This window comes from Mustela nivalis (assembly GCF_964662115.1).
Source record: "Mustela nivalis genome assembly, chromosome: 7".
In the NCBI taxonomy this organism is placed as follows: domain Eukaryota; kingdom Metazoa; phylum Chordata; class Mammalia; order Carnivora; family Mustelidae; genus Mustela; species Mustela nivalis.
Window position 1 is genome coordinate 3691231 of NC_139026.1, and position 25498 is coordinate 3716728.

Below are 25498 nucleotides of genomic sequence, written 5' to 3' on the forward strand. Positions count from 1 at the left end.
GACAGCGCCACCTGCCGTGCAGGGCTGCTGACCAGGACAGAGAACGCCCAGCCCAGGGCACGTGGACAACTCCTACACTACAGCTTACACTGTTGCCACAACCGAAGACACCCCACTCGCTGGTAACCGAGCCTAGATGAGGAGCCAGGCCTCCCACTGTCAGTGCCCCTCCTATTACCTATTCTTCCTCTGCCACCTGCGCACCTTTTACCTCTGTGCTTCTCAAGAACCAACAGAGCTGGTCAAAACAAAACAGTAATCCCCAGGGAAAGCACCGTGAACCAATCCAGACCAAGAGATTGGTTGTCCACGTCTTACAGCTCTCCAGATCTACCAAAACATAAAGCCCTGGGCCATGTATAAAAGAAGAGCTTGGCAGGGACGCCCGGGTGGCACAGTCGGTTAAGTGTCTGACTCTTGACTTTGGCTGAGGTCAGGTCAGGGTCGTGAGTTCAAGCTCCACGCTGGGCTCCGTGCTGGGCATGGAACCTGCTTGAGATTCTCTCTCCCTCATCCCCAGCCCTCCACCCCATTTTTTCTCCCTCTCCCCTTACCCTTCCCCCAATAAAAGTAAGTGCTCACTAAATAAATAAATGACTACTCATTGCCCATACTTGGGTTTATGGCTTTTTTATTATAAATTTGTTTTTCTTACCAATTATAATAAACCTAGTACTTCTTAATCAAAATTTCTATTTTCTTAAAATACAACTGACATGCAACAAAGGGCGTCAATCTTAAGTGTACAGCCCCCAAAATTATTATATACAGATACACTTCTATAACTACCAGCCAGACCAAGACATGAAACATTCCCAGAACCCCAGGAGACTCCCCCATGACCTCTCCCAGCTCCTCCTGAACCTGCCACCAACCACCAACCACCACCACTATCCTGAATTCTATCATTAAAGGTTAGTTTTCCTATTTTTGAACTTCATGTAAATGGAATGATATAAACACAGTCTTTTCAGAAGTCAGAAAACCTTTTATCAATATACTCACAGAAAGAGCTCTGGGAAGGCATGCACCCAAACAATGGACTGGGAATCTTCATTCCTTGAGGCGATGTTGCCTAGAAACTGCAGGCCACAGCGAAAAGCTGAGGATTTATAAAAAGTAAAAAAAGATACAATTTAAAAATTTTTTGACATACTGAATAAACATATCTTAATAAAAAGAAAACATTCTGGATTATTAAACAGGAAGTTTTTGTTAGCTTCTTTTACCTATATAAAGTCTCTCACCACAATGAAACTTTGGGCATAAACTTAATATTAAAATGCCTTACCAAAACAATGTACACTAGACAAAATAATTAACTTCTCAAAAAGACTGTAAATGTACACAAAATATACCTCCAATTTACATTAAATATCACTGGATTGTGTGTTCCGATCGAGAGAGCTACTCTTAGAGTGGATTTTGTAAAATCTAACAATGCTATTTCAAAATTACATCTAAAACATAAGACAATAATAATATTTAAAGTTAAAAAATAGTAAAAAGATATATTGGGCAAAACCAGCCTAAAAAGGAAGTCATACATCACTTAAAATGGGATGTAATAAACATTAAGGCAAAAAGCATTATTGGAGATTATTATTAAAAGTCAGGGGTGCCTCGCTGGCTGTCAGTGGAACATGCAACTCTTGATCTCAAAGGCTGTGAGTTTGAGCACCACATTGGGTACAGACATTACTAAAGAAGATATACTTAAAAAAAAAAATCCATTTCAGAATGACTTAATTCACCAGGAAGATATAACAATTTTAAATCATAATCATCTAATAATATGGACTCATATGTATGTATGTGTGTAAAACTGACAAAAGCACAGAAGAAAGAAAAAAATCCACCATTAAATTTAGCAGTAGTCACACATCTTTCTGGGTAACTTATAAAACAAGCAGACAAAGATTAGTATATTTAGAAAACTTTAATAGCATTTAATAACAACCTAGTTAATAAATACAGAATATTTCACCAAATAAAAGTGCAGAATATTGGACAAAACCTAGGATGCTGACAGCACCTGGGATGTGGAGCAACAGGAATGCTTGTCCACGGCTGGTGGAAGGGCACAGCCACCATGGAGGACAGTGTACTGAGTGGTTTCTTACAAAACTAAACATACTCTCAATGTATAATCCAATGATCAAAATCCTTGGTATTTACCCAAAGTAACCAAAAACTTATGTCCACTCAAAACCCTGTACGTTAATGTTTACAGCAGCTTTATTCATAATTGCCAAATGAAAGCAACCAAGATGTCCTTCCATAGGTGAACAGATAAACATGCTGTGGTCCAAGGAGACAATGAAATACTATCCAGCACTGAAAACAAATAAGCATCAAACCATGAACAGACATGGAGGAAACTTACACGCACATTACCAAGTGAAAGACATCAATGAAAATGCCACACACTATATGATTCCAACTATGACATTCTGAAAAAGGCAAAACTAGGGAGACATTGCAAAGATCCATGGTTGCCTGGAATGAAGGCAGGGACAGTGAAAAGGCAAAGCACAGGGCAGTGAAACTACTCTGTGTGATACTATGATGGTGAAAACATGTCACGGAGAGTCACGGGAGCAGGAAGCAAAGAGAGAAGCAGGCTCCCTGATGAGCAAGGAGCCCAATGCAGGACTTAATCCAAGGACACTGGGATCACGACCTGAGCAAAGGCAGATGCTTAACCAAATGAGCCATGCAGGTTCCCTCAACATATTTTTAAAAACTGACATAGAGATAATGCTCAGTTACTGCATCACAATTATGTTTATATATAATTACTTGCGGGAAATAAGCCCCCAAAATGAACAGAAAATCCCCACATATTTAAAAGTAGAAGACAGACCCTAAATAACCTATGGGGACAGAAAAGAAATCACAATGGAAATACAATATTCAATCAACAAAGATGCCAGAAGCCAAAGCTTCTAGATGCAGCTAACACAGTACCCAGAGGAATATTCATAGCTTTAAAATGCATACTTTGAAAAAAACAAGTAAATAAAAATTAAAAAAATAAAAGGTATACTTTGGGAAAGAAGAATGAAGAAAATAAGCTAAGCATTTGCTTCAAGAAATTACAGAAAGAATAATAAAACAACCCAAAACAGTAAAGGAAGAAAAAAAGATTAAGAGCAAGAAATTATTAAAATTGAAAGCAGTCATAAAAAGAGAACATCAAGATCCAAGATGTGACTCTTCAAAAAGCTCAATATTGATTAACCTTTGAGAACTAATCAAAAAGGAGAAAAGCCACGAAGAATAAAGACGTTAAATTTTCAGAAGTAACAGGACACGGCCATGGATCTTGCAGACATCAAAAAATAAAGTCAGAAGATACTACAAATACCTTTAGGCCACACTGTTTGAAAATTTAAATTAAATAAACAAAACCCTAGAATACGGCTAAGAAAAAGCACCTCTGTAAAAAATTCAGGGAACGCCTGCAGTCTTGTACCATTAAGGTCTTCTAATCAGCAACCAGAAATTTTCCTACAAAGAAAAAAAAAAAAAATCCTAGACCCAGGCAGCTTTACTACCCATTCACATTCAAGTAGGAAATAGTTCCAATTTATACAACTCTTCCAAAGGACAGAAGAGAGAGCAGACCCTCAAACCAGCTTGGTGAGGCTTGCTTAACTGTGATACCCAAGTCGGAACAAGCACAGCAGGAAAAAGGAAGGGAACAGAATGTAAAAAATACTGAAAATGTATTCCAAATTGAATCCAGTTGTATAGAGAATGATGAAGCTGTGAACTTAACAGCTGTACTGCAAGCTGCTTTATTATCACAAAATCAAAATTTGTAACCGACCACATGAACCTACAAAGGACAGAAACATACAAAAATCTCAAAAACCGCAGGGAACACAGAGATGGTGAAATTCAACACTCATTCATTTTCAAACAACAAACAAAACAACTACCAGCCACGAAAGATTACCTGGGGGCTTCTTTAACCTAAAAATGGGCAGCCCACAAAAAATCGACAACACAATATAATTCATAGCCAACTGGAGAGAGAGAGTGCCTTCTGAAAGGGTGGAGACAGGAATACCTGCTATCACCATTTCCGGTCGACATTCTCCTGAAAATCCAGGCCAGTAAGACTAAGGATGGCCAAACACTAGAAAAGAAGACACTAAACTTTTTTCCCCCTCACAGCTGAAGTGTCATTTGTACTGTACGTGGAAAGTATTTTTAAGTATGTAAGTTGTTTGAATTAGTAAGAGTCACCAAAGTTGCTGCATACAAAGTCAGTATTTTAAAAAGTCAACAGGGCACCTGGTGGCTCGGTGAGTCAAGCATCTGAGTTTGACTCCGGTCATGATCTCAGGATCCTGGGATGGGGCCCTATGCTGGGTTCCCCACTCAGCAGGGAATCTGCTTCTCCCTCTCCCTCTGCCCCTCCCCCTACTCGGGCATGTGCACACACTCTCTCAGATCAATATGCAAAATCCTTTAAAAATAAATAGCTGAAAATAAATTTTTAAATTAGAGTCAATATTTCCATATAGAGAGAGAACAAGCAAAAAAAAAAAAAAAATCAAGAAAGGAGACTATGTATGAAAGCATCAAAAATACAGCTATAAGTGATGTACAGTGCCACTAAGCAAAAAAATTCTAAAACTTGACTGAGTGAGGAATCACACCATGATCACAGAGTAGAGGAATCCACTTTTCTCTAGAGAGTAAGTGCAATCTGAGTCTGAATCCCAACAGGGATGTGCGTGTGCGTGTCTGCGCACACGTGTATGTGTACATGCATATGTGTAATTTTACACAATCAGAGGCTGTGTATATTTTGTGTGGGTATCTGTGTAACTTGACAAGATGACTCTAAAATCTGCCACTATACAAAGGGCCAAAGCTGAGAAGCTGTTGAAAATCATTAGGTAAGAGGATTTGTTTTCACAAAACAGTAAGCAAGTGCGTGTAACAGTACGGTGCTGGGGCAGGAGGAGATAAACAGACCAACAGAAAAGAACAAGAAAGAGACTCAAACCGAAACTGGCGAAAGATGGACAACAGATTATTGAGTACAAAATGGTCTTTTCAAAAAATAACACTGGGACGACTGGGTACCAGTACGGAAAAATGGAAATTGGACTCCTTCCTCAAATAACACAGAAAACTCAATTCCAAGTACTAACCTAAATTGAAAAAAGTAAAAATAGAAAGCTTTTAGAAAACAACACTACAGAATAAAAAGACATTTTAAACAAGACACACAAAATAACACCAGAGAAAAACATTAACAAACTAAACTTTCATGTTAAAACACTTGGATGCCTGGGTGGCTCCGTCGGTGAAGCGTCTGCCTGTAGCTCAGGTCATGATCCGGGAGTCGTGGGATCGAGTCCCACATCGGGCTCTGCTCAATGGGGAGTCTGCTTCTTCCTCTCCCTCTACTCCTCCCCTCACCACTTGTGTGCTCTTTCTCTCTCTCTCTCAAATAAATCTTTAAAAAACACAAAAAACAACAACAAAAAACCTAAGAACACTTTTTTTTTCTCAGAAGATATCCTAAAGTATTTTAAAAACACTATCCACAGAATAGGAAGAGAGACAAAAACGTAACAGGAACACTTAAGTATCAAAGGACTTATCCAAAGATTCAAACAGCTTTTATGAATCAGTCAACAAGACAAATTCAGTAGAAAAACGGCAAGTTCAGCCTCCTCTGTCCGCAGGCGCCTCGCGGAAGGCGGGCAGGTACTCGGTTCCGGGCGACTCCCTGGCCGGTTTCCGAAGCACGTGGTCTCCTATGGCGAGGGAACAGGGATGAGCTCCTGCAGGGTGTGACCAACCGGAGGTCTCCAGCAGCCAAAAACTTCCTCAGGATGCTTCAAAGCAACTTCCCCAGCACCCTAGGGGTGGATTTCCAGCAAGTTCCACCAACAGGGCCTCTCAGCGACTTCTCCACGTGACAAGAGAGCCATGACCAGGCTGTCTCCACAAAGAGCTGGATCTCAGACCCAGGGAGGGGGGAGTCTCTCCCTTGGACACTCCTCTCAGCCCGAGGGGTACCGGCTGCCCAGAGTGTCTACAACTCCTGTATGCTCCAGCACTGTCCGTACTTCTTAGTAGTCAACCCCGTTACTTCAAGCCCTGGTTAGAGTCCGTGATTCTTTACATCAAGTTTTCCCTGTTCCAGTGATGATGTGGCTTCCAGCGCCCGGATGCGTCCTCGCCGGCAGAGTGGATGGAGCAAAGGAAGAGGAGGAAGGGGAAGCGCGGAAGAGAGGGAGGAAGGGGAAGGTTCCAGCGGGAGCAAGAGAAAAGGGCCCCAAGCACAGGCCTCAGAACACAATGACCGCTCAATCAGTCAGGACCAAGTCAGGCGGACAACAGTACTCATTCCAACAAAGAAAAACTAATATAAAGAAAGAAACCACAAAGGCAACACTGAGGTTAACACAGAGATTCAGGCTATAGGCAACAGCCGCCACCCTCGGAACTGAAGGCACGAAGGCAAAGGCAGGCAGGTAGGGTTGTGAGAAGCCCGAGCCGGCAGCGGCCCTCCAGGGCTGGAACCCAGGCCTTGGGAGAAAGGGGCTGCCCAGCTACCGTGTGGGCCTTGGAAGCACAGAGGGCGCCTCCGACTCGGGAAGGGCCCCGACCAGCTGCTAATGGAACCCCTGGGTGAACACAGGGAGGCTGAAAAGGGGGAGCGGCTGCTGCTTTCCAAGGGGGACACGAATGGGGTCACATCCCGACTTCCCGCCTCCCGCCAGCCAGCTTCCCACCAGCATCCTTCACTGGCTGACCCTAACAGAAAGCAAAGGACAGCTGTGTTTGTGGCCTTCCAGCCCTGGCGACCCAGTGCAAAAACAGAGACAGAGGGGTGAGCTTGAGTTGAATAACGACAGCCCAAGATCCAGAACAGTCTCTGCATTAGGCAATCACCAGCGTGATACACACATGTCATTTCTGTGCGTTCTTATTTTATCTTCACAGTAAGGCAGACCGCATCATCTAACATTTCACAGATGAAGAAACGGAGGCACAGAGTGATTCAGTAAATCAGCCGAGGTCGACAGCAAGTGAGGGGCCCAGCCAAAACTCGGGAGCCCACGGTGTGCCTTCAACGCCAGCTCTTAACCAGGCCAGGAGCGCTGAGAGAAGCCAGGAACATTCGTACAGTTCACACGGGTGGAGAGAAGCTCATCGGGGAAATACTTAAAATACTTCTGTGCTTTGTGGTAACCGGACACGACCGTGAATCCCTGCCGGCCCACCCCTGCCCAGCCCCTTCCTCGGGACACGCCCCATACCTAAAAGGCCACTGCCTGACCGAGCCCCAGCCTCCCAGGGCCATGCCCCAACTATGCCTGGCATGCATGCCGAGGTGTCCACACCCGCGCCCTCCTGTTTGCTCAATGGGTTTGAAGTGGTTCACATCAGGGCCAGGGCAGCCCATGCAGGCGGAAAGGCATGCGATGCGATCCCGAGTGGAAAGAGACCGAGACACTTCTGGGGAACCAAACCCCATGTGAGTAGAGCGTCGGGAAGTGAGCAATGAGGCAAAGAGGCAGGAGGGATCAAAGTAGTAGCACCTGCTGAGTAGTTACTGGGTGCTGGGCGCTGTGCTCTGACCGGGCTATCACCTAACCCCCACCACAGCCTTCTGAGCTCATCGCCAGCCCTTCCACACACAAGCAAACTAAAGCTCTCGGATCACCTCACTTGCACGGCTAAAGCAGCAAACCTGGCCAAAGCCAGAGGTGGCTCTTCTGCCCCCAGGAACCCAGGCCGATCCAGGAAGGTAAAAAGTTGCAGGAACAGGAGGTGAAATGGAAGATTGCACTCCATGAGAGGATCCCCACCGTGCAGCAACCATGAAGCAGTTTTAAGAGCAGGGCACTTCTGAAGTCTTTAAACTTTCTAGACCTCTGCTTTGGCAGAAGGAGGATGGGCAGGAGGAGGGTCCCGCCCCAGAGCTCTGGCCCTTCATCCTCATGACTCTCCCAAGATCCGAGATCCATCCGGCCTTCCCTTCCAGCCTTATGGCCCAAACCCCCCCACCCACGCTAACCCTGGGCTGGGCACAGAACCGGCTGCCCCCAAGACCTCCCAGGCAGAGAGGCTGCAAAGATTAAGAAGGAAAAGATAACGTGACGTGCCTGTGCTCAGCACTTGCTCACAGGAACTCAGCAATCGCCGGCTCAGAGAGTTCTGGAATGGTGGCCCAAAACAGAAACACTGAGATAAGAATAGGAAGAAATACTGAGAAATACAAAGACAAGAAAATGATAAACCAAGAACTTCACAACTGACTTCACATTACAATCTACAAGAAGCAAGATTCAAAACTGCCAAGTACCGGTTCATTCCCGTACACACAAATACTGACAGAGGATGAAACAGTCAAGCGTGTGTCTGAAGCAGCCTACATACAGGTGATGGCTATTTTCCTTTCCCCTTTTTTGAGTTTTTAAAAATTACTTTGTAATGAAATTATAGGAAATGTTTACAATGAAAAGCTCTACCCTCATTTTTAAACTGAAGTCACAATTTAAAATGACAATTTATATTTTTACTGAATAGGATATTAACATTCAAATCCTTGGAGAACTGAATTTCTCTCTCTCTCTCTCTCTCATACACACACACACACACACACACACACACGCCAACAATACAAGCTGGTCTGAAAGGCAACTGACCTAAAGATCATTCAGGCAACTAAAAATTAGCACTCTGAATCAGAACGCAATTCCAGGAAGGAAAAGGTTTAAAGATGTCCCAGCAGCAAGAAAAGAAAACCCCAGACAAGTACTAATGACAGTTTACTTTTACCAAACAGCTTATCAAGTGATCTGTGTAAATACTGCAAATGTTACAAAACCATTCCAAAATCCCAACATTATTTTTACAGATTAAAAATGAATAAAGGCCAAAAACAACACCAATAATTCAATTAAAATAACTCATGCTTGTGTTTACATAAATTTGATGAGCGTAATATATTCATCACACCACTGCAATTATTCTCTGAAAATAATACTCTAAATATTATTTTGACAATGTAATTACAGTTTTTACCTCAAGAGTGGTAACAAAACTCTGGCACAGATATGCTGCTAAAAATCCACCAAGAATAAGGTTCTCACAGAGAAAGAGTCACAACACAGTATGGGCACTTTATTAAGAACCAGAGTGCTTTTATAAGGCTTGTATTAGGCTTGAACTAATACACTATAGAATTTTTTTAAGTTTCATTGTTGAATCCCAATTTCACATGGAATTCCAAATTCAGGCGCATCGCAGACCTCCCTCTTCAAGAAGAAAGAGAGAAATACTGTGGAACTTCCATTCCCCACCCCCGCCTCGCTAACATGCTTCCAGTTCTGCCTGTAAGCACACATCATCTCCGTAAAGCCGACACAACTGAAAAGTAAAGACCTAAATCAGGGGAGAGATGGCCCATGTTCATGGACTAGAAGACTCCGTATAGCTGAGTTGGCAAGTCTCACCAAACGGATCTATAGATTCCACCTAACTGCTAATACGCACGACATAGACATACTCTTAAAAAATCAACAACGGGAGGGGCGCCTGGGTGGCTCAGTGGGTTAAGCCTCTGCCTTCGGCTCGAGTCATGACCCCAGGGTCCTGGGATTGAGCCCCACATGGGGCTCTCTGCTTGACAGGGAGCCTGCTTCCCCCTCTCTCTCTGCCTGCCTCTCTGCCTACTGTGATCTCTATATGTCAAATAAATTTAAAAAAAAAATTTTTTTTAATTTAAAAAAAAATTAAAAATCAACAACAGGGGCGCCTGGATGGCTCAGTGAGTGAAGCGTCTGCCTCCGGCTCAGGTCATGATCTCCGCATCCTGGCCTGGAGCCCAGAGTCCGGCTCAGCAGGGAGTCTGCTTCTTCCCCTTTTCCTCTGCCCCTGCTCACAAACACTCACTCTCCCTCTCTCCAAAATAAATAAATAAATAAATCTTAAAAAAAAAAAAAAAACCCACAAAAAGACAAACAGCCCAATTAAAAACTGGGCAAAGACCTTGACATTTCCCCCAAAGGAGATTTACAAATGGCCAAAACAAGCACATAAGAAGATGCTCAGCATCATTAATCATGAGGAAAACACAAATCAGAACCACAATGAGATGCCGCTTCCCAAGCATCGGGATGACTCCGACCCCCCGGAAAGGACAAGGAGCGCGGGCAAGGACGTGGAGAAACGGGAATACTGTACACTGTCGGTAAAATGCAAAATAGCACAGGGGCTGAGGAAAGTCTGGTTCCTTAACAACTTAAATAGGAAGTGGACCCACAATTCCACTGCTAGAACTGCTGAAGGACAGAAAGACCATACACCGATTAGTATGTCCACAGGCACACCCGGAGCAGCGCTATTCTGGACGGCCCGAGAGCAGTGCCACCGCCAAATGGCGGAAACCACCCAAATGGCCACCAGTGAACAGATTCATGAAATGTGGCCCATGCACACCACCGAGTCTTATTCAGTCGTCACATAACTGAGGTACTAGTACCTGCAGCAATGTGCAAACACTCGGAAACACATTCTGCTTCCTGAAAGAAGCCAGACACACAGGTCCCATGACTCTCTGACTCCACTTCCATGAGAAACCCAGAACTGGTAAATCCAGAGACAGACACAGGAGAGGGGAGAACGGAAAGCAGCTGCTCGGCGGGGAGAGGATGTCCTCTCGGAACCGCGGAAGTGCGTGCAGTTAGATGTGGTGGCTGCACGGCACCGCGAACGCTCTCAAGGCCCCACGGCTGTTCCCTTTAAAGAGGTTACTTGTCGCCTGCGTGAATGTCAGGTCAGTAAAAGGTGGATTCCTTAATTAAACTAACATACCACAGCTGCCGAAACCGTAAACTGTTCCAAACACACCAACACAACACAACACAACAACATAACACAACAAAACACAACACAACACAGGTGTATGAACACGTGCCCTCTGGCTGGTACCAATTGGTGGTGAAAAGCCAGGCCGCCAACCACACAACCAATTTCTCTACCACTGACAAACTGGGTCCTAAAAAGTGTCAGAAATCACCTCCTTTAGATTTTCTGTTAGATTATGGACTTGTTTCAGCGAAGAGAGAATTGAGCCTGCGAAACACTGTTTTATCCCATAAACATCACACAAGTCTTCTGGGGCCGATCAGGGATGGAGCAGAGCAGCCGTCAGCACCCAGGAAGACAGGAGAGCACATGATGTGCGATGGAAGGATGGAGGCCAGGGATGGGGCGATTTTAGGAGACGTGGTGCTCAGTGGCCACACAGGGATGGGCTTCAGTGCGCCAGGGGAGGGCTGGCCCACTCTGATGGCCCTTGAATCACCGCGTCCATCTGGTGCTTCCTCTCAGGTGTCTCATTCAGAAATACTTCGTGGCCAGGGAAACCCACTTCTGTCCACCACAGGACCCACTATCCACCATATCAGCACTTTTCAGTCATTATAAAATGCACTACATTCTGAACTCTCCTTCGGAATGACCATACCACACAGAAACTTCAAGAAGAGCTACTTTTCCACGCAACAGTGAAATCTGGACCGGACCTTACTACTGATTTTTCATCCCCCAACTTGAGCACAGAGGCTTCTGGTGTATCATAAATTAGAGCTACAAAAAGATCTTTAAATCTCTAACATCTTAAAAACACTTTCCTACGAAACCCCACACCCTACTGGTTTCTTGACAATACCTGAGAAATTACTGCTGCCCAAAATAACAGAGAGCAAGCACTTTGTGTGAAGGGGCGCGGATGATGCGGAAGACAGACTCTTGTCTGCTCTGCTCAGCGTCCGGATCACAGTTGGCACCGAGGACAGGCATGCCATGTCCACACAAAACACTGTATGACTATGCGAGGGCAGGGCCGGCCTAACAAAGCACCAGACTGTTTGGTGTAAACAATGGATTTATCTTCTCAGAGAAGGAGGTTCAACGTCCACGATCAAGGTGTGGGATGGGCTGGTTCCTTCTGAGCCCCCTTCCTGGGCTTGCAGATGGTGGTCCTCTCGCCATGTCCTCATGTGGTCGTCCCTCTGTGTGTGTCTGTGTGCTGACCTCCTCTTCTTACAAGGACCCCAGCCGTCACGGGTTAGGCCCGCCTGCAGGACTCCATTCTACTGGATTTAGCTCTTTCACGGCCCGGTCTCCAAACACAGTCACATCCCCAAGTGGCAGGAGTCGGGGCTCCGCCGTACAGAACTGGGGGACAGTCCGGGAGCACAATTCACCCCACAACAGAGTGAGGACAGGAAGCTGTGACTTCATTTATGATCATTCACTAACATCATCAAATAAGTTTCTCTGTATCATGAAATACAAAACATTTGCTTTAACTAAGATGTGGATTTTAAATCCTTTCCAAAGGTCTGAGAAACCCATGAATCCCACAAGTTACAAGTTACCTGTCAACAGGGACTCCTGCTCCACCCGTAGCTCACGAAAAAGAAAAATCAGATCAACAGCCACGCCAATTGTATCCAAGTTCCTGTAGGAGATTTTTTAAAAAGACAGAGTCAGACCCATTAGTTTTCTTAGGCCTGCGTTTCAAATGATCCAGGGAACAGAGCCGCAAACTTTCCACATCATAATCTCATAACCTGCCGACGTGTTACCCCCCCCAAGGCAAAGGGGAACTTCGGGCTGTGAGTGGATTCAGGATCTTGAGATGGAAAGATCACCCTGGACTAGCCAGGTGGGACCAATATGGTCACAGGCACCTTAAAAGAGGAATACAAGAGGGTGTCAGAGTTGGGGAAGGGAACATGAGCCCAGAAATGCCAGCAACTTCTAGAAGCTTCTAGAAAAGGCCAGGAAATGGATTTTCCCCGAGAGCCTCCAAAGGGAACTCGGCCATGGTGACCCATTCCAGCCTTCTGAATTCCTGAACCAAAAGATAACAAATCTGTGTCGTTTGAAGCCATAAAGTGGGTTGAGTAACGTGTCACAACAGCAGGAGGAAAGCAATCAGATTTGGGGAAGCAGAAGCGGTGATGCACATATAAACACCCGCACACATGGGAGCAGCTCTGGAATCTGGCAGGGAGCAGGGGCCAGAAGAACAGTGAGCAGCCTCTGAAATGCTAGAAGCTTTTAGACTTCTGGTGGGCACGTGGATGCCGAAGGCACTGCCAGTGAGGGCTCAGAAGTGAGGAACCAATCCCTGGAAACCGGGGAAAGAGGACCCTCTTCCCACAGGCGCAGAAGCTCAGCAAAATGATGAACTCGGATGTTGAGCTGAGCCACGATTATGGTGGGACCTGAGTGCTCCACTTCCTGCTGCACCTAACAGAAGGGAGATGAAGAGAGAACCAGGTCTTGCTTCGGAGAATTCTCAGTCTAGCCAGATGGCAAAAGACACTAAAACTGGGACAGTCAGTGGCAAGAAAGCGTGCTCTGCCGAGAAAGCCAAGGGGTTAGCTGCACAGCTTTTGCTCCTGCCTGGGAAGAATCAGAAGGTCAGTGTTGAGTCCCAGGTGAGGAGGGGCTCTTTGAGCAGATTAGGGTGGGACCCACTCCCTTCTGTCACCTCAGCAGAACCCAGGAGTAGAGACGGGGTTATCTACGAAAGCTCGGTGTAGGACCCTCTTGTCTAACGATGGGAATCCCCATGACAGACACGTGAGACCCACACGGTTGTTAAAAATGTTTTACCGGGAGAAGAAAGTCTGCCAGCTTGGACAAAAGGCACAGAGAAAGGATGAAATTTAAAAAAAAAAAAAGTGTCAAACTCCCAAAATTCTACTAGCGGGAAGTAGGCTGATAGAATGACTCAGGTGCAAACACATGCTCCCTTGGGGAAAAAGGAAGGCTGACTCTGAGGGCAGGGCCAAGGGCACAGCCTCAAGCCACAGATGACTCTTCCCAGGCCTGGAAACCGAACTGAGTTTTTTGCCAGATGGGATTCTGAAACTGCTTTGCTTGGGATCAGTGATTCCTCTTTTCCTTCGATTTTCTCCTCTTTCAAAGGATAATGTCCAAAACAGTTACCCTAGGCCTGCCCCAAACTGCATTTGGGGAGCAGAGAACCTGTCCAGTTTCACAGCTGCACCAATACAGTCGAATTCTACCCCAGAATGGATGTGCTCCATCCAGAATCGGACATGTGAGTAATTGAGAAAACTGAGTAATGCAATTCGGGACTTTTAGCTGATGAGACTTAGATGAGATTCTGGACTCCAGCTAATGTTGTCGGGGTCAAAAATGTGGGGCACTGGGAAGGGCTGAAGGCATTCTGTATACTGACTCTCTAGGGGCTCCAGGGTGGACCATGGTAGGGAGAATGGCCCCCGAAAGATATCCACACCCTCAACTCTGGAACCTGTAATTATGCTCTCTTATATGACCAAAGAGATGTGGTATATTAAGAAATGTGTTTTTGGTCTTTGTCCCACGTTCCTAGCACAGAGCACCTAAAACCCTTGGAATTTCCAGTGTGATAAGGAGTTTTTTGATATTTAGAGCAAGCCCCTCTCAACCACAAGTGGGTTTATCCTGATAAGGCGGCTCTAATGGGGCCTCCACGTGGCCTCACAGCGGGGCTGACTGATCCCCAGAGGGACCAACCAAGTGATTATGGGACTGTAACATTCAGCCCCAACCTCCAGACCTCTGCGGAGGAGAAAGGTCTAGAGATTGAGTTCCATCACCAACAGACAACAATTTTTCCAATCAAGCCTATGTGACAGAAGCTCCATAAAGACCCCCACAAAATGACAAGTTTGGAAAACTTCTCTGTGGGCTAGTGAACACATCAGAGGGAGCAAGACCGCCCTGCAGCGACCCACTTGTCCTACGTAGCTCCTCTCTTTGGGTATCCCAAAGTTGTGTCCTTCACAGGAAACTGGTAACCGTATGGCAAGTGCCTCTCTGAGTCCTGGGAACCGTTGTATCAAACCCGAGAAGTGTCACGGGAACCTCGGAACTTGTCAGCTAAGCAGAAATGGCAACTGGTTCGCATCTCAAGTGGGGCTATCTTATGGGACCAAGTCCTTTACGTTATGGGATCTGATGGCACTGATTCCAGGCGGGTGGTGTCTGAACGGAAATGAGTCTAGACCCGCAGCTGCCGCTGAGAATCAAAGTTGGTCAAAAAAAAATCAGAAGAGACTTTTTAGGTATGATTACTGGTTCTGAGAGGGGGAGATTATCCTAGATACTGGCTAGGGCATCATTAATCCTAAGAGTCCTTATCAGGGGTGCAGGATGGTGGGAGCTGCAAAGGGACTGGAAGATTCTCTGGTGTTGCTTGGAGGCGGGGAGGACGGAGCCGTAAGCAAGGACCCAGGCAGGCTCCAGAAGGTAGAAAAACAAGAGAACGGATTCTCTGCTAAAGAATGTCTACTACCAGCCCCACTGGTTCTCGCTGATTTTGGACTTCTGACTCAGAAAAAGAAGATAAGAAAGACTTGGTGTTCAAGCAAGCCACCAAGTCTGCAGCAATCTGTTAGAGCAGCAAAGGAAACCTCGACGGCTCCCTGCCTTCACTTCCCCACGAGAAGCAGAATGAAGCCACGACACTCACTCCTTAAAGAACAAGAGGGTCTGGGTCCTCTCTTCCCTCCCCACGGCCGAAGAGCGGCTTAGTGCCCACCTCCCAGAGGAGTATGGTGCTTGCTGGGATGGCCCTGCCAGAAGACAGCTGGTATCTCATCTGCCACACTATTTTTCCTTGCAGTGCTTGAATTTTTATAGTTTGCGTATTACTTGTATAATCAGGAAAAGCAAATAGAAATGAACTGCAAAGGAAGTTGTATTATCGTACACTTCGAGTGCGCTAGCATTCCTGAGGGCAGAACCAGGCCACCGGGGAACCTGGGCAGAGCGGAGGAGGCAAGTGGCGTTAAGCAATCTCATCTGAAACACCCACAGCCCTGGGTGGGAGATCCTGCTTGCCCTGACTTCCAGAGGGGAAGACCGGTGCTCATGAAGGTCAGGGTCCCGATATAGGGTCCCGTGGCTGTTCAAGGGACCGAGCAGTCACCCACGACAGGGTTAGCAGGTGTCTCTAGGCAGATACGACAACCGCTTTCAAGCTGAGCTCCGGAGTCCCAGAGAGCGTTCCCTGGCTCGTCTACTGTTCATGGAATGAGGGACTGTCGGGCAAGTTCCTTAACCCGAGCCACAGTTTCTTCTTCTGTAAAAGTGGGAAAACAGTAGCATGCTATTTCTTGGGTTTGTTCTAAAAATAAAATAAGACACTGCAGTTAAGCCCTGGGGACAAAGCCCGGTGTGGAGGGCAGGCCCACCGAATGCTCGCATCCTTCCCAGCGAGGCGAGCCAGGCACCACGATGAATTCGCCAGCCCGTACTCAAGAGTTTCTGTTCTGGGGCGCCTGGGTGGCTCAGTGGGTTAAAGCCTCTGCCTTCGGCTCGGGTCATGATCCCAGGGTCCTGGGATCGAGCCCCGCATCGGACTCTGCTCCGTGGGGAGCCTGCTTCCTCCTCTCTCTCTCTCTGCCTGCCTCTCTGCCTACTTGTGATCTCTGTCAAATAAATAAAATATTAAAAAAAAAAAAAAAAAAAAAGAGTTTCTGTTCTAAGGCTCTCCCTTTCCTCCCCGATCACATCAGAGGGGCTCCCCTGCCCAGAAAGGGACAAAACAAACTAGCCTCTGCCCCTGGCTTCGGTTTCTAGCACATTAACTAGTTATATTTTAAGATGTAAACTATTATTAGCAACATTATTACCATTTCTATGCATTTACCTGCAAAACGGACAGCAGGGTCTGCTCAGTATGGAGTGAAACAACCTCGGCATTCTCCCCCCGCCCCTTGATCTTAAAACTCTCACTCATCACATCAAAGCCTCAGGTTGAAGACTGTCTAGGCAGCAAAGGGGGTCCCTCAAGAGGCTCTGGACTAGCCCAGCTCCACCCACCGCAGCAGCGAGAGAGGCCTGGAGGCTCTGTCTACTTCAAGCCCAGGAAAGAAAGGGGAACGTGCTCTTTGTGGCTTCCGATTTCATCTCAAGTAAAAATTTGTAATAAAAAGCACATTCCAGGGGCACCTGGGTGGCTCGGTGGGTTAAAGCCTCTGCCTTCAGCTCAGGTCATGATCTCAGGGTCCTGGGATTGAGCCCTGCATCGGGCTCCCTGCTCAGCGGGGAGCCTGCTGCCTCCTCTCTCTCTCTGCCTGCCTCTCTGCCTACTTGTGATCTCTGTCTGTCAAATAAATAACATCTTTAAAAAAAAAAAAAGCAGATTCCATTAAACCGAAGAGGAATGGTGCTCAGCTCTGGGAGGGGAGACCAACAAGCAAAAGAACGGGAACAGCATCTGGCAATTCTCTTCTTAACTACTTCCAACAAGGTGCCCCTTCTAAAACAGGCGGAAGGAGAGCTCGCACCTCTGCACGGTCTAAAGGAAATCTTAGAATAGGCCATCTTAGAAATCTACAAGGCACGCTCCTTGTTCCAAGCCAACACAGGCTAACTAATTAAAACACTAAAGCTAAATATTTACAGCTACGAAAAGTGAGGCCCAGAACTGCATGCGCCTTTAGAAAGGCAGAATCCAGGATTGGAGAATTAAAATTAAGTTGAAATCACTGTGCTGTATGTCTATAACCTAAGAGTTCAAAACATACATTAGAAATACAAAGAAGAAAGAACCTTTGTATGTAACACCTAATGTTAAAAACACTCTGTCATAGGTCGTACCGTTTATATGCTCGCCTGCAAGTGTCCAGTGGCAAGACCGCAGGGTGCCTGTCGCCTGGAGACGGAATCTAGCCTTGTGGTTACCACTGGGTAATAACACTGTGATCCCCAAACTATTTCTTGCCCGTAAACCTGCAAGACAGCCCAGCACTCACATACGCAAGGAAAGAGGATCAGAGGATCAGTGGGCACCACAAAGAAGGCTACCTGATAGAGTTCTGGTTCACAGGACACTCGATGCAGGCATTCCGGAGACAGCGGAAGCACTCCGTTATCAGCTGCAGGCTGGACGCCAGATGCTCCGCCTGGGACGGGTCTCTGCAGGCCAGCTCAACCGCATGCGAAGATTTCTTCAAGATGTCCAGGACTCTCTGGAAGATAGTCCTGGGTGCAGTTTCTCTGAAAAAAGGATGAAACTGTTACAAACCAGAGGAAAACAAATCTAATCACTGAATGTCCTATTCAGAAAGCTGCTTGCACTTACTTCCATGGACCGGCGGGCCAACCTGTCTGTTCTCACTCTGTAACTTACAGCACAAAATCAAAGAGCTACAAACCGGGAGCGCTTAGCCAGACACATTCTCAGAAACCTTTTCATGTGTTATTAAGACAAGTGAAACCGAGAGGAATTGAGTAACTTGCCCGTATCACTGGGCTAATAACGGGCAGAGCCCCATTTCTGAAAGAAGCCATCTGACGTGGTGCCCGCACCGCCTGCGACAACCCAGATGCCCGTCTCCGGGGAGGGTCTGTGCTTGGGGATCCGTCCTTAATCAAAACAGAAGATCTACATTCTCTGTTCTAGAAAGACAATCTAGCCACACCCACCACCGCCCAACATGTACCAAAATACAATTTCCAGAAACACTATTCATTAAGCTGTCTGGGAGGCCAACCCGCTCACTGTTCATTTTCTAGATACAGAGAAGCCAGCAATACGGCCGGTATATACTGGACTGCACAGGGGAGAGGGAGAGAGGAGGAGGGAGGGAGGAGATAAACTGGGAGAAACACACAGAGACTGAGATGGGGAGAAGGGGGAGGAGGGGAGAAGGGGAGAAGGGGAGAGGGGGAGAAGGGGAGAGGGGGAGGGGGAGAGGGGGAGAGGGCGAGCAAGCAGCGAGCGAGCGAGGGCGTCCTTCCACCGAGAACGCATGCCCAGGGGAGAAAAATGAACATGTGGCCAGTCCCCCGGGGCATCTCAGCTCCCACATGCTCTCCTCCCAGGAGCAAGGCCCACACCGGCAACCACTACAGGGCTACAAAGGTAAGCCATTTCGTGCAACGTGGCTCAAAAACGTGAAGCCGCCTTCCTCGCCCCACGAGTCTCCTGAAGCAGCAGCCCCTGTCTGACAGTCAGAAGAGCGACTGCTGTGCCGGACAGCTGGGGAGCTTCTTGCCGAGGACCCTGACCGCACGAATGCTCGCCTCTGGCCCGGGTGACGCCAGCCCGGCACCCTGCAGCTCTTCCTCCCCTGTGCCAGGTCAGCAGGGAGCCCCCAGTCCACACAAACCGTGGACACCAAGCCACCCAAGTCACTGGGCCAGCTCAGGGGCTGGCAGAGCCCCTCCACGCATCTCCCCCGCGCAGGGCAGGGCCCAGAGACTTGCCCCTCCTTGAGCTTCAGGACCCCAAGTCCCTGTCCTGCAACTGGCATCTTTTCAGCTCATGGACAGAGGACGTAAGTCACATGATTTGTCAGCGACTGGGTGACCAAATGAAACGGTAAAAGCCCAAGGGTACGGTACTCACCCCATCTCAGGGACTGTAAGAAACAATTACCCACGTAAGCCATTTTCAGTGACGATTTGCCATAAAGAAAATTCGCGAACACTCTCCAGACATCTTTAAGGAGTACTAAATAGAGTGCAGACATTGACATGCTAAGAAAAGACCAAAGAGTTTCAAACACGTCAAAGGATGCTGAGAGTGATCAGGAGTGCTCCAACAGGGAGTAAGTCTCCTCATGTGCCCCCACTGCGCAAGGTTTCGATGGCAGCCGTCATGGAATGTCACGGTCAGATAAAAGAAGCAACTGCCTGAATCGCATGCAATAACGCCTCTTTTTCCTACTGAGACGGCATCATCTGGCCCAGGATCAAGAAGCCGACGTGACCTCTCCCCACCCGTCCTTCGCAAGGTAACCTCACACGGACACTACCTCGCTACTGTGAACGGTCTTCCCCGAAGCCATCACATCGAAAGCTTCAGACTCAAACTGTGGTAGATGGAAAAGCAAGATGGGAAAAAAAAAAAAACCACTGTTCTTGGGAAAACTGGAGGACTGATATTCCAACCACGCAACAATTAGTAAGTTCGAGAACCTATCCTATGAGTGACTCCCGAGGCTGCACAATAATGTGTCACATGTGCGCCAGGCCTTTCTCCTTGGTTAGACTTTTAACCAAAAGAAAAATGTTTAGCTGAGCTAAGGCCGACTGCCATCTTCCTAAAGTAACTATTAACGGCTGCCAGAGAATCATCATGGTAGCCCTCCCTGGGCACACGGCAATTCGCGCTTGTGCCGTGAAGAGAAGTAGGACCGCCTGGGGCTGTGAGCACTGCCATTTGCTCTCCCGGGGCTGCGCACCCATGGATTCCTGAAAACACCAGGCATTTGCAAACCTCTCTGCTCCAACGTATGCCCTCCCCCCAAATGCGCCTTCTACACAACGCCCACCCAAGTGTCCGCCTGCAAAATCCTGCATCTCCTTCCTGAAGCCTTTGGAAAACTCCCAGGCCGGAGAAACTCTCCACTTCTCCAGGTGGACCAGCGCCCCCGTCAACGTCCCTCTGTCACTCCGCCCGTAAGACGGACTACGTAAGACTATACTCCCTTCTCCAGCACAGCTCCCCGGCTGGCCCATAAACCACCGGGAAACAGAGCCTATCCTCTGTATTTCCCTACCTCTAGGGCCCAGAACTGGCATCCACTAATCGTACTGACTCAAGCTGCCAACAGCGACGAGGCACCAGCGCGCTCGGTGGCATCTGCCTGCCTCACGGATGCGCACTGGGCGGGACCTGAGCAGGTGAGCAGCGGCGCTCGCACCCGGGGCTGCAGCAGCGGCAGAAAGAGACCTACCCAGGCATCCGCCCGACTCTCCCCCTCCGGTCAGGAAATCCATGCGTCCTGGCTTCCACATCTCCTTTACCCTCGGAAAAGGGACATGTTTTCCAAAAGATGGTAGACGTCTTATGACTGATAGTTCACAAACATCAAATTTTTCCTTCTCCGTGGATGACATCATGGATGACCCTAAAGGGGGAAATGTAACCCTACTGATAACCGTCCCGTAAATTTCCGGAGAGCAAAGACTATCTGTTAGAGATGTCTCGCTCCCCTAGAAAGAGAAGGAAAAAACCCGTTCTCTAGAGCGATACAATAAATGGTTGTAGACTTTACGCGCCACCGTTGTGTACAATACCTGATCAACTTCCACCAGGTGGGGAAAGAGCTTTCATTCGCTACCACCAAGAACTGGGGAAACACCCAACAATCTTGTGTACAATCTGTCCTCCTCGACAGCCTTGAAAGAAAGTTATTTGGTATAACAGATCCCAACAGCCCTAATGTATTCTGTCTTCAAGTTTGAAGCTCACCGTCAAGGCACTGCGGCTAAAGACCTGAAATGATCAACGACAGACCCCAGAGCAGTAAAGATCAATCGCTCCCACATTACAAATGTTACTATTAATAACAGTAATTGCTGTCACTTCTGCTTTCACCAAACGAACACAAAATATTCAGAGTCTTTAAAAAGCTTAGCTACTTTATCCACAGAAGGCAGAAAGTACTTAGGAGGACAATTAAAATTCAACTGTTAGACACTCCTATTAGATAGGAATGCATACCCCGAAGACAACGTACAAATGAAATGTTACATTACAGAAACAAAAAAAAGGCTTTGAATTCTACAAAAGGTAGAATTTCATTTCCTTCAAGTCTGAACAGATCTGTAGGTTGAATCTTGGCAAGTCCCGTCTCAGTAAAATTAAAGAAAACTCCCCGTGACCGTATATCAGAGATTAGACAGGCCCGCGGTCCCATGGGCACACACTTTTTCCCGTCAGTCATTCGTAGGCTGGACCTCCTCCTGAAAAGGAAGCCAAAGGCTCATGGGGCCAGCCCAGCCCTGCCCTGCTGAGACTTCCTACTCCAGAAAAGAAGGATTCACACCTTGCAGCCAAGTTCCAAGACTAAGAATCACTGGCTGTTATTTAAAACCACAGCCCCACCCCCACCCCCACACCCCCTGATCTGACCAGGCTGGACTGAACAAAATAAAACAGAAAATAAAAACATTTGCCCTTCCTGCCGGAAAGAGCTGAGGGCAGAATTCGGAGGCTCATCTCTGCCGGCCTGGGAGCCCTCCGCTTTCCCTCTTCCGCTCCATCTGGGACTCTCAAGCTGTCCCTGAAGGCTCAGACCAGTCCATTTACTGAGAACAGGCCAGCGAGTAAACACTTGGGACTAGAGGGCCTGACAGGCTCAGCCACCACTCGACAACGCCGCCCTCAGAGCAAAAGCAGCTGCAGACGACATCTGAGCGCACAAACATGGCTGAGTGCTAACAAAGCTCTCCTTGGGGACACTGACATGTAAAGTTCATGCAGCTTTCTTGTGCCCCAAAGTTTACTTCTTCCAACCACTTAAAAATGTAAAAACTACTCATAGACCATTTAAGGAAGAAGAAAAAAAAAAAGGAAAAGACAGACACGGACATTCTTAAAAGGTGGCAGGGCCCCACCGCGGCCCCAGGATCAGTCTGGCACCCCTGCTTTAAAGAGTCCACACACATCAGCCCTCCCCCACCCCCCAAAATGACACGCTTCCCCCCTTCTCACTGTCCTCACGATAGTCAAAATTCACCTCTCATCCGAATCAGACTGCAAATGCACAATGCCGAGTGAAAGAAGCCAAGAAAAGGTGCAACCGGCAGGTAAACCACTGGCTGGCGTGTCCAGGAGCAGCACTGCCTTCAAAGAAACCCGACGGGTGACAGCGTGGCCACGGGCTCTGTGGGGGGTCAGAGGAAGGCACCCCAGATGCATCTAGGATGGCGTGTTAGCCACAGCTATCAAGCTTTGGAAGAAAATATATGGAGAATGTCTTTATCATCTCAGGCAGAGAAAGATTGCGTATATAAGGCCTCCTTAAGAACCTTATTTGGAAAAGTGGTCTCAGAGCAGAGAACCGGATAAGGAAGTGCCAGGCCCCTTCCTGGGAGACGGGGATGGAAAGCGAAGGCGTACCTGGTGCATCACAGGGAAGGCGGAGGGCTCGCGGAAAGGCAGCCCGGCGAGGGAATGGAAAGGTAAACTGAGTCGGAGGCAAGCCGGAACCACACCGTGCAGGGTAGAAGGATCCTGGCTTGTATCCTAACGGGAAAGCCCCAGAAGGCTCTAGTGCCCTGCATTCTGGGGGACCCCTCTGGCTGCTCTGTGATGAACAAACCACAGGGGATGAAGAGAAGGCACCAGGAGACCAATTAGCGCCCTTTTCTAGGACAAGAACGGCAGAGACAGAATAAGCAAAGATCAGACTCTGATATATTCTCAAGAAAGAGCGGATGAGATCTGCCGACAGAATCTGTCATGAGGGCCATCTGAGAAAGGGGACTCAGGGAGAACTCCAGAACTGTGGCCCACGCCACAGCAGGAAAGATGTCCGTGCAGCTCGCCAAAAGGGAGAAGGCTGCCCGGAGATACCCAGGGGGTGGGGGGCTCTGCGAGCTGGGGCTGGTGAGGCTGGAGGTACTTTCCAGAATCGACGAACCATGCAGGAGGCAGAGCGATCCACAGGTCTGGAATTCGGAAGGAAAGTACAGCCAGGGCAGATGTTCCAGCCACCAGCAGACGGAGAGGACTGGAGCACGAGACTGAACAAGGTCGCTCGGGAGTGAAGCAGGCACAGGGCAGGGGAGAGGAGCCGTCTGAGTCTGAGGATGGAGCCCCCGGAGCCCCTAGAGCCCCTGAGCCCCAGGAGGGAGCCGCCAACGAGAAAGGTGATTCAGAAGAGGGTGGTGGTGTGCAAGGCAGGCGAAGGAAGTGTTTCCAGGAGGATGTGAGCCCCCAGCGACTGCGGCCGGCAGGTCGGGGGAGCGAAGAACGAGGAATACCACTGGTTAGCGACGTGTTAGCGACGTGAAACGGGCTCGAGAGAACGAGAAACGGAGATGGGTAAATAGAAATCACTGTTTGGGGAAGTTCCATTAGGACGGGGAGCAGGAAAAGGGGACCACAGCTCAGGGAAACAGAGCTTTCTCACCAGGGGAGAAACTACAGCAGATGGATCATCGGATGAAGATAATCCAACAGAAACGGTAAAACTGACAATTTAAGAAGGGGGGGATTATGGGGGCACCTGTGTGGCTCAGTGGGTTAAAGCCTCTGCCTTCGGCTCAGGTCAGAATCCCAGTGTCCTGGGATCGAGCCCCACATCGGGCTGTCAGCTCCACAGAAAGCCTGCTTCCTCCTCTCTCTCTCTCTCTCTGCCTGCCTCTCTACCTACTTGTGATCTCTGTCAAATAAATAAATAAAATCTTTAAAAAAAAAAAAAAAAAAAAAAGGAAGGGGGGGATTATGGGAGCAATGCCTGCGAAAGGGAGGGAGGTCGAGCGTGCAGGTCCGGGTGCCGGGGGGACGGGTGGCATTCGGAGCAGGACTGTTCCTCCACAGCCACAGAAGCGGAGGCAGGGGACAGTCGCGGAACAGGTAGCTGGGGGGGAGGGGGCCGGGGAGTCCTGGAAATCACCTTCTGGCTGCTCCTCTCTACTCAGTGAAACAGGAAGCCAGGAGTGAGGATGAAGGAGACACAACGGAAAGTTAAGGAAAGGGAAAGGCAGGACCTGGTTGACCAGGACAGCAGGAGGCCGAATGAAGAGGGAGACATAGAGCACTGCCAGGCCGCGCTAAGGCAGTGACCTTAATGACCAATCTAAACACAGACCCATCAGCACCGCTACACAGGGATCGTCAACTTCCCTCGAGACCAGTGAGCAAGGCTGTAAGCTTGCCTCGAGCCTGGCTCAGCTACCTGGGTGCGGCCACAGAGGACACAGCAAGCTGGCTTTATCCCGAGCGGGAGACGTCCCAGGGAAGCCTGAGGCCAAGTTAACAGAACAGACAAGGGAAGCCCCGGTGGATACACCAGCAACTGCCTTACCACCAACCCATCCATCTAAAGTGGCTCAGAAGGACAATGTGAACCTGAGGAATGCAAGGGACAGCAATTAGCAGCAGGGGGATCGGGGTGCCGGGCCGGATCCCTCGGCAGCGCATGGGACTCAATCTCAGGGCTGTGAGTTCAAGCCCCACATGGGCATGGAACCTACTTGAAATTTAAACAGAAACAGAGAAAAAGTAGTAGGATCAACCAACTGTAGGTCCTGGTCAGACTGAAGACCCTTGCGGGAGGTGACCTAGAGAAGATCAAACAGGGGGCCAGAGTGGGGCCCCTGAACAGACTGTGGCGGGAAGGCAGCTCTGGCTAACGAGAAGGCCCCAGTGGCGCTGACAGTGAGTGGTTAGCTGGGGTGAAGGTCAAGCTCATTGACAGAGAGAAAGAAAGTCAAGGAACAAAAGGCTGGAGCAACGATCTACGTGAACACCGAAACAGCCACGATTTAAGACAGGACAAGCACTGCAGACTTAACCGTGACCTCGAGTTCATTCTTCAAGGAACGAGGTGAAGTGACCCAAGGAATTCTTCTAGCGGCGAGAGTGACCACACATGTGGTACACACTGATGGCGTGAGATGGAAAGCTGGAGGAGCTCCAGGGGAGAAGGTCTGGAAGCAGCCAGGGCCC

At 48.2% G+C, this 25498-nt stretch overlaps 1 protein-coding gene across 1 annotated transcript in view; it reads right to left on the minus strand.

The window, feature by feature from the left end:
* The window catches only part of ATXN10 (ataxin 10), a 159685-nt gene that overhangs the window by 120290 nt on the left and 13897 nt on the right, over positions 1 to 25498 (minus strand). The window contains exons 2-4 of the mRNA XM_082739628.1: positions 17893 to 18084; positions 12432 to 12514; positions 1006 to 1102 (exon numbers count right to left, since the gene is read on the minus strand). Of these exons, the coding sequence (XP_082595754.1) occupies positions 1006 to 1102; positions 12432 to 12514; positions 17893 to 18084 (372 nt within the window). The remainder of the gene's footprint in view (positions 1 to 1005; positions 1103 to 12431; positions 12515 to 17892; positions 18085 to 25498) is intronic.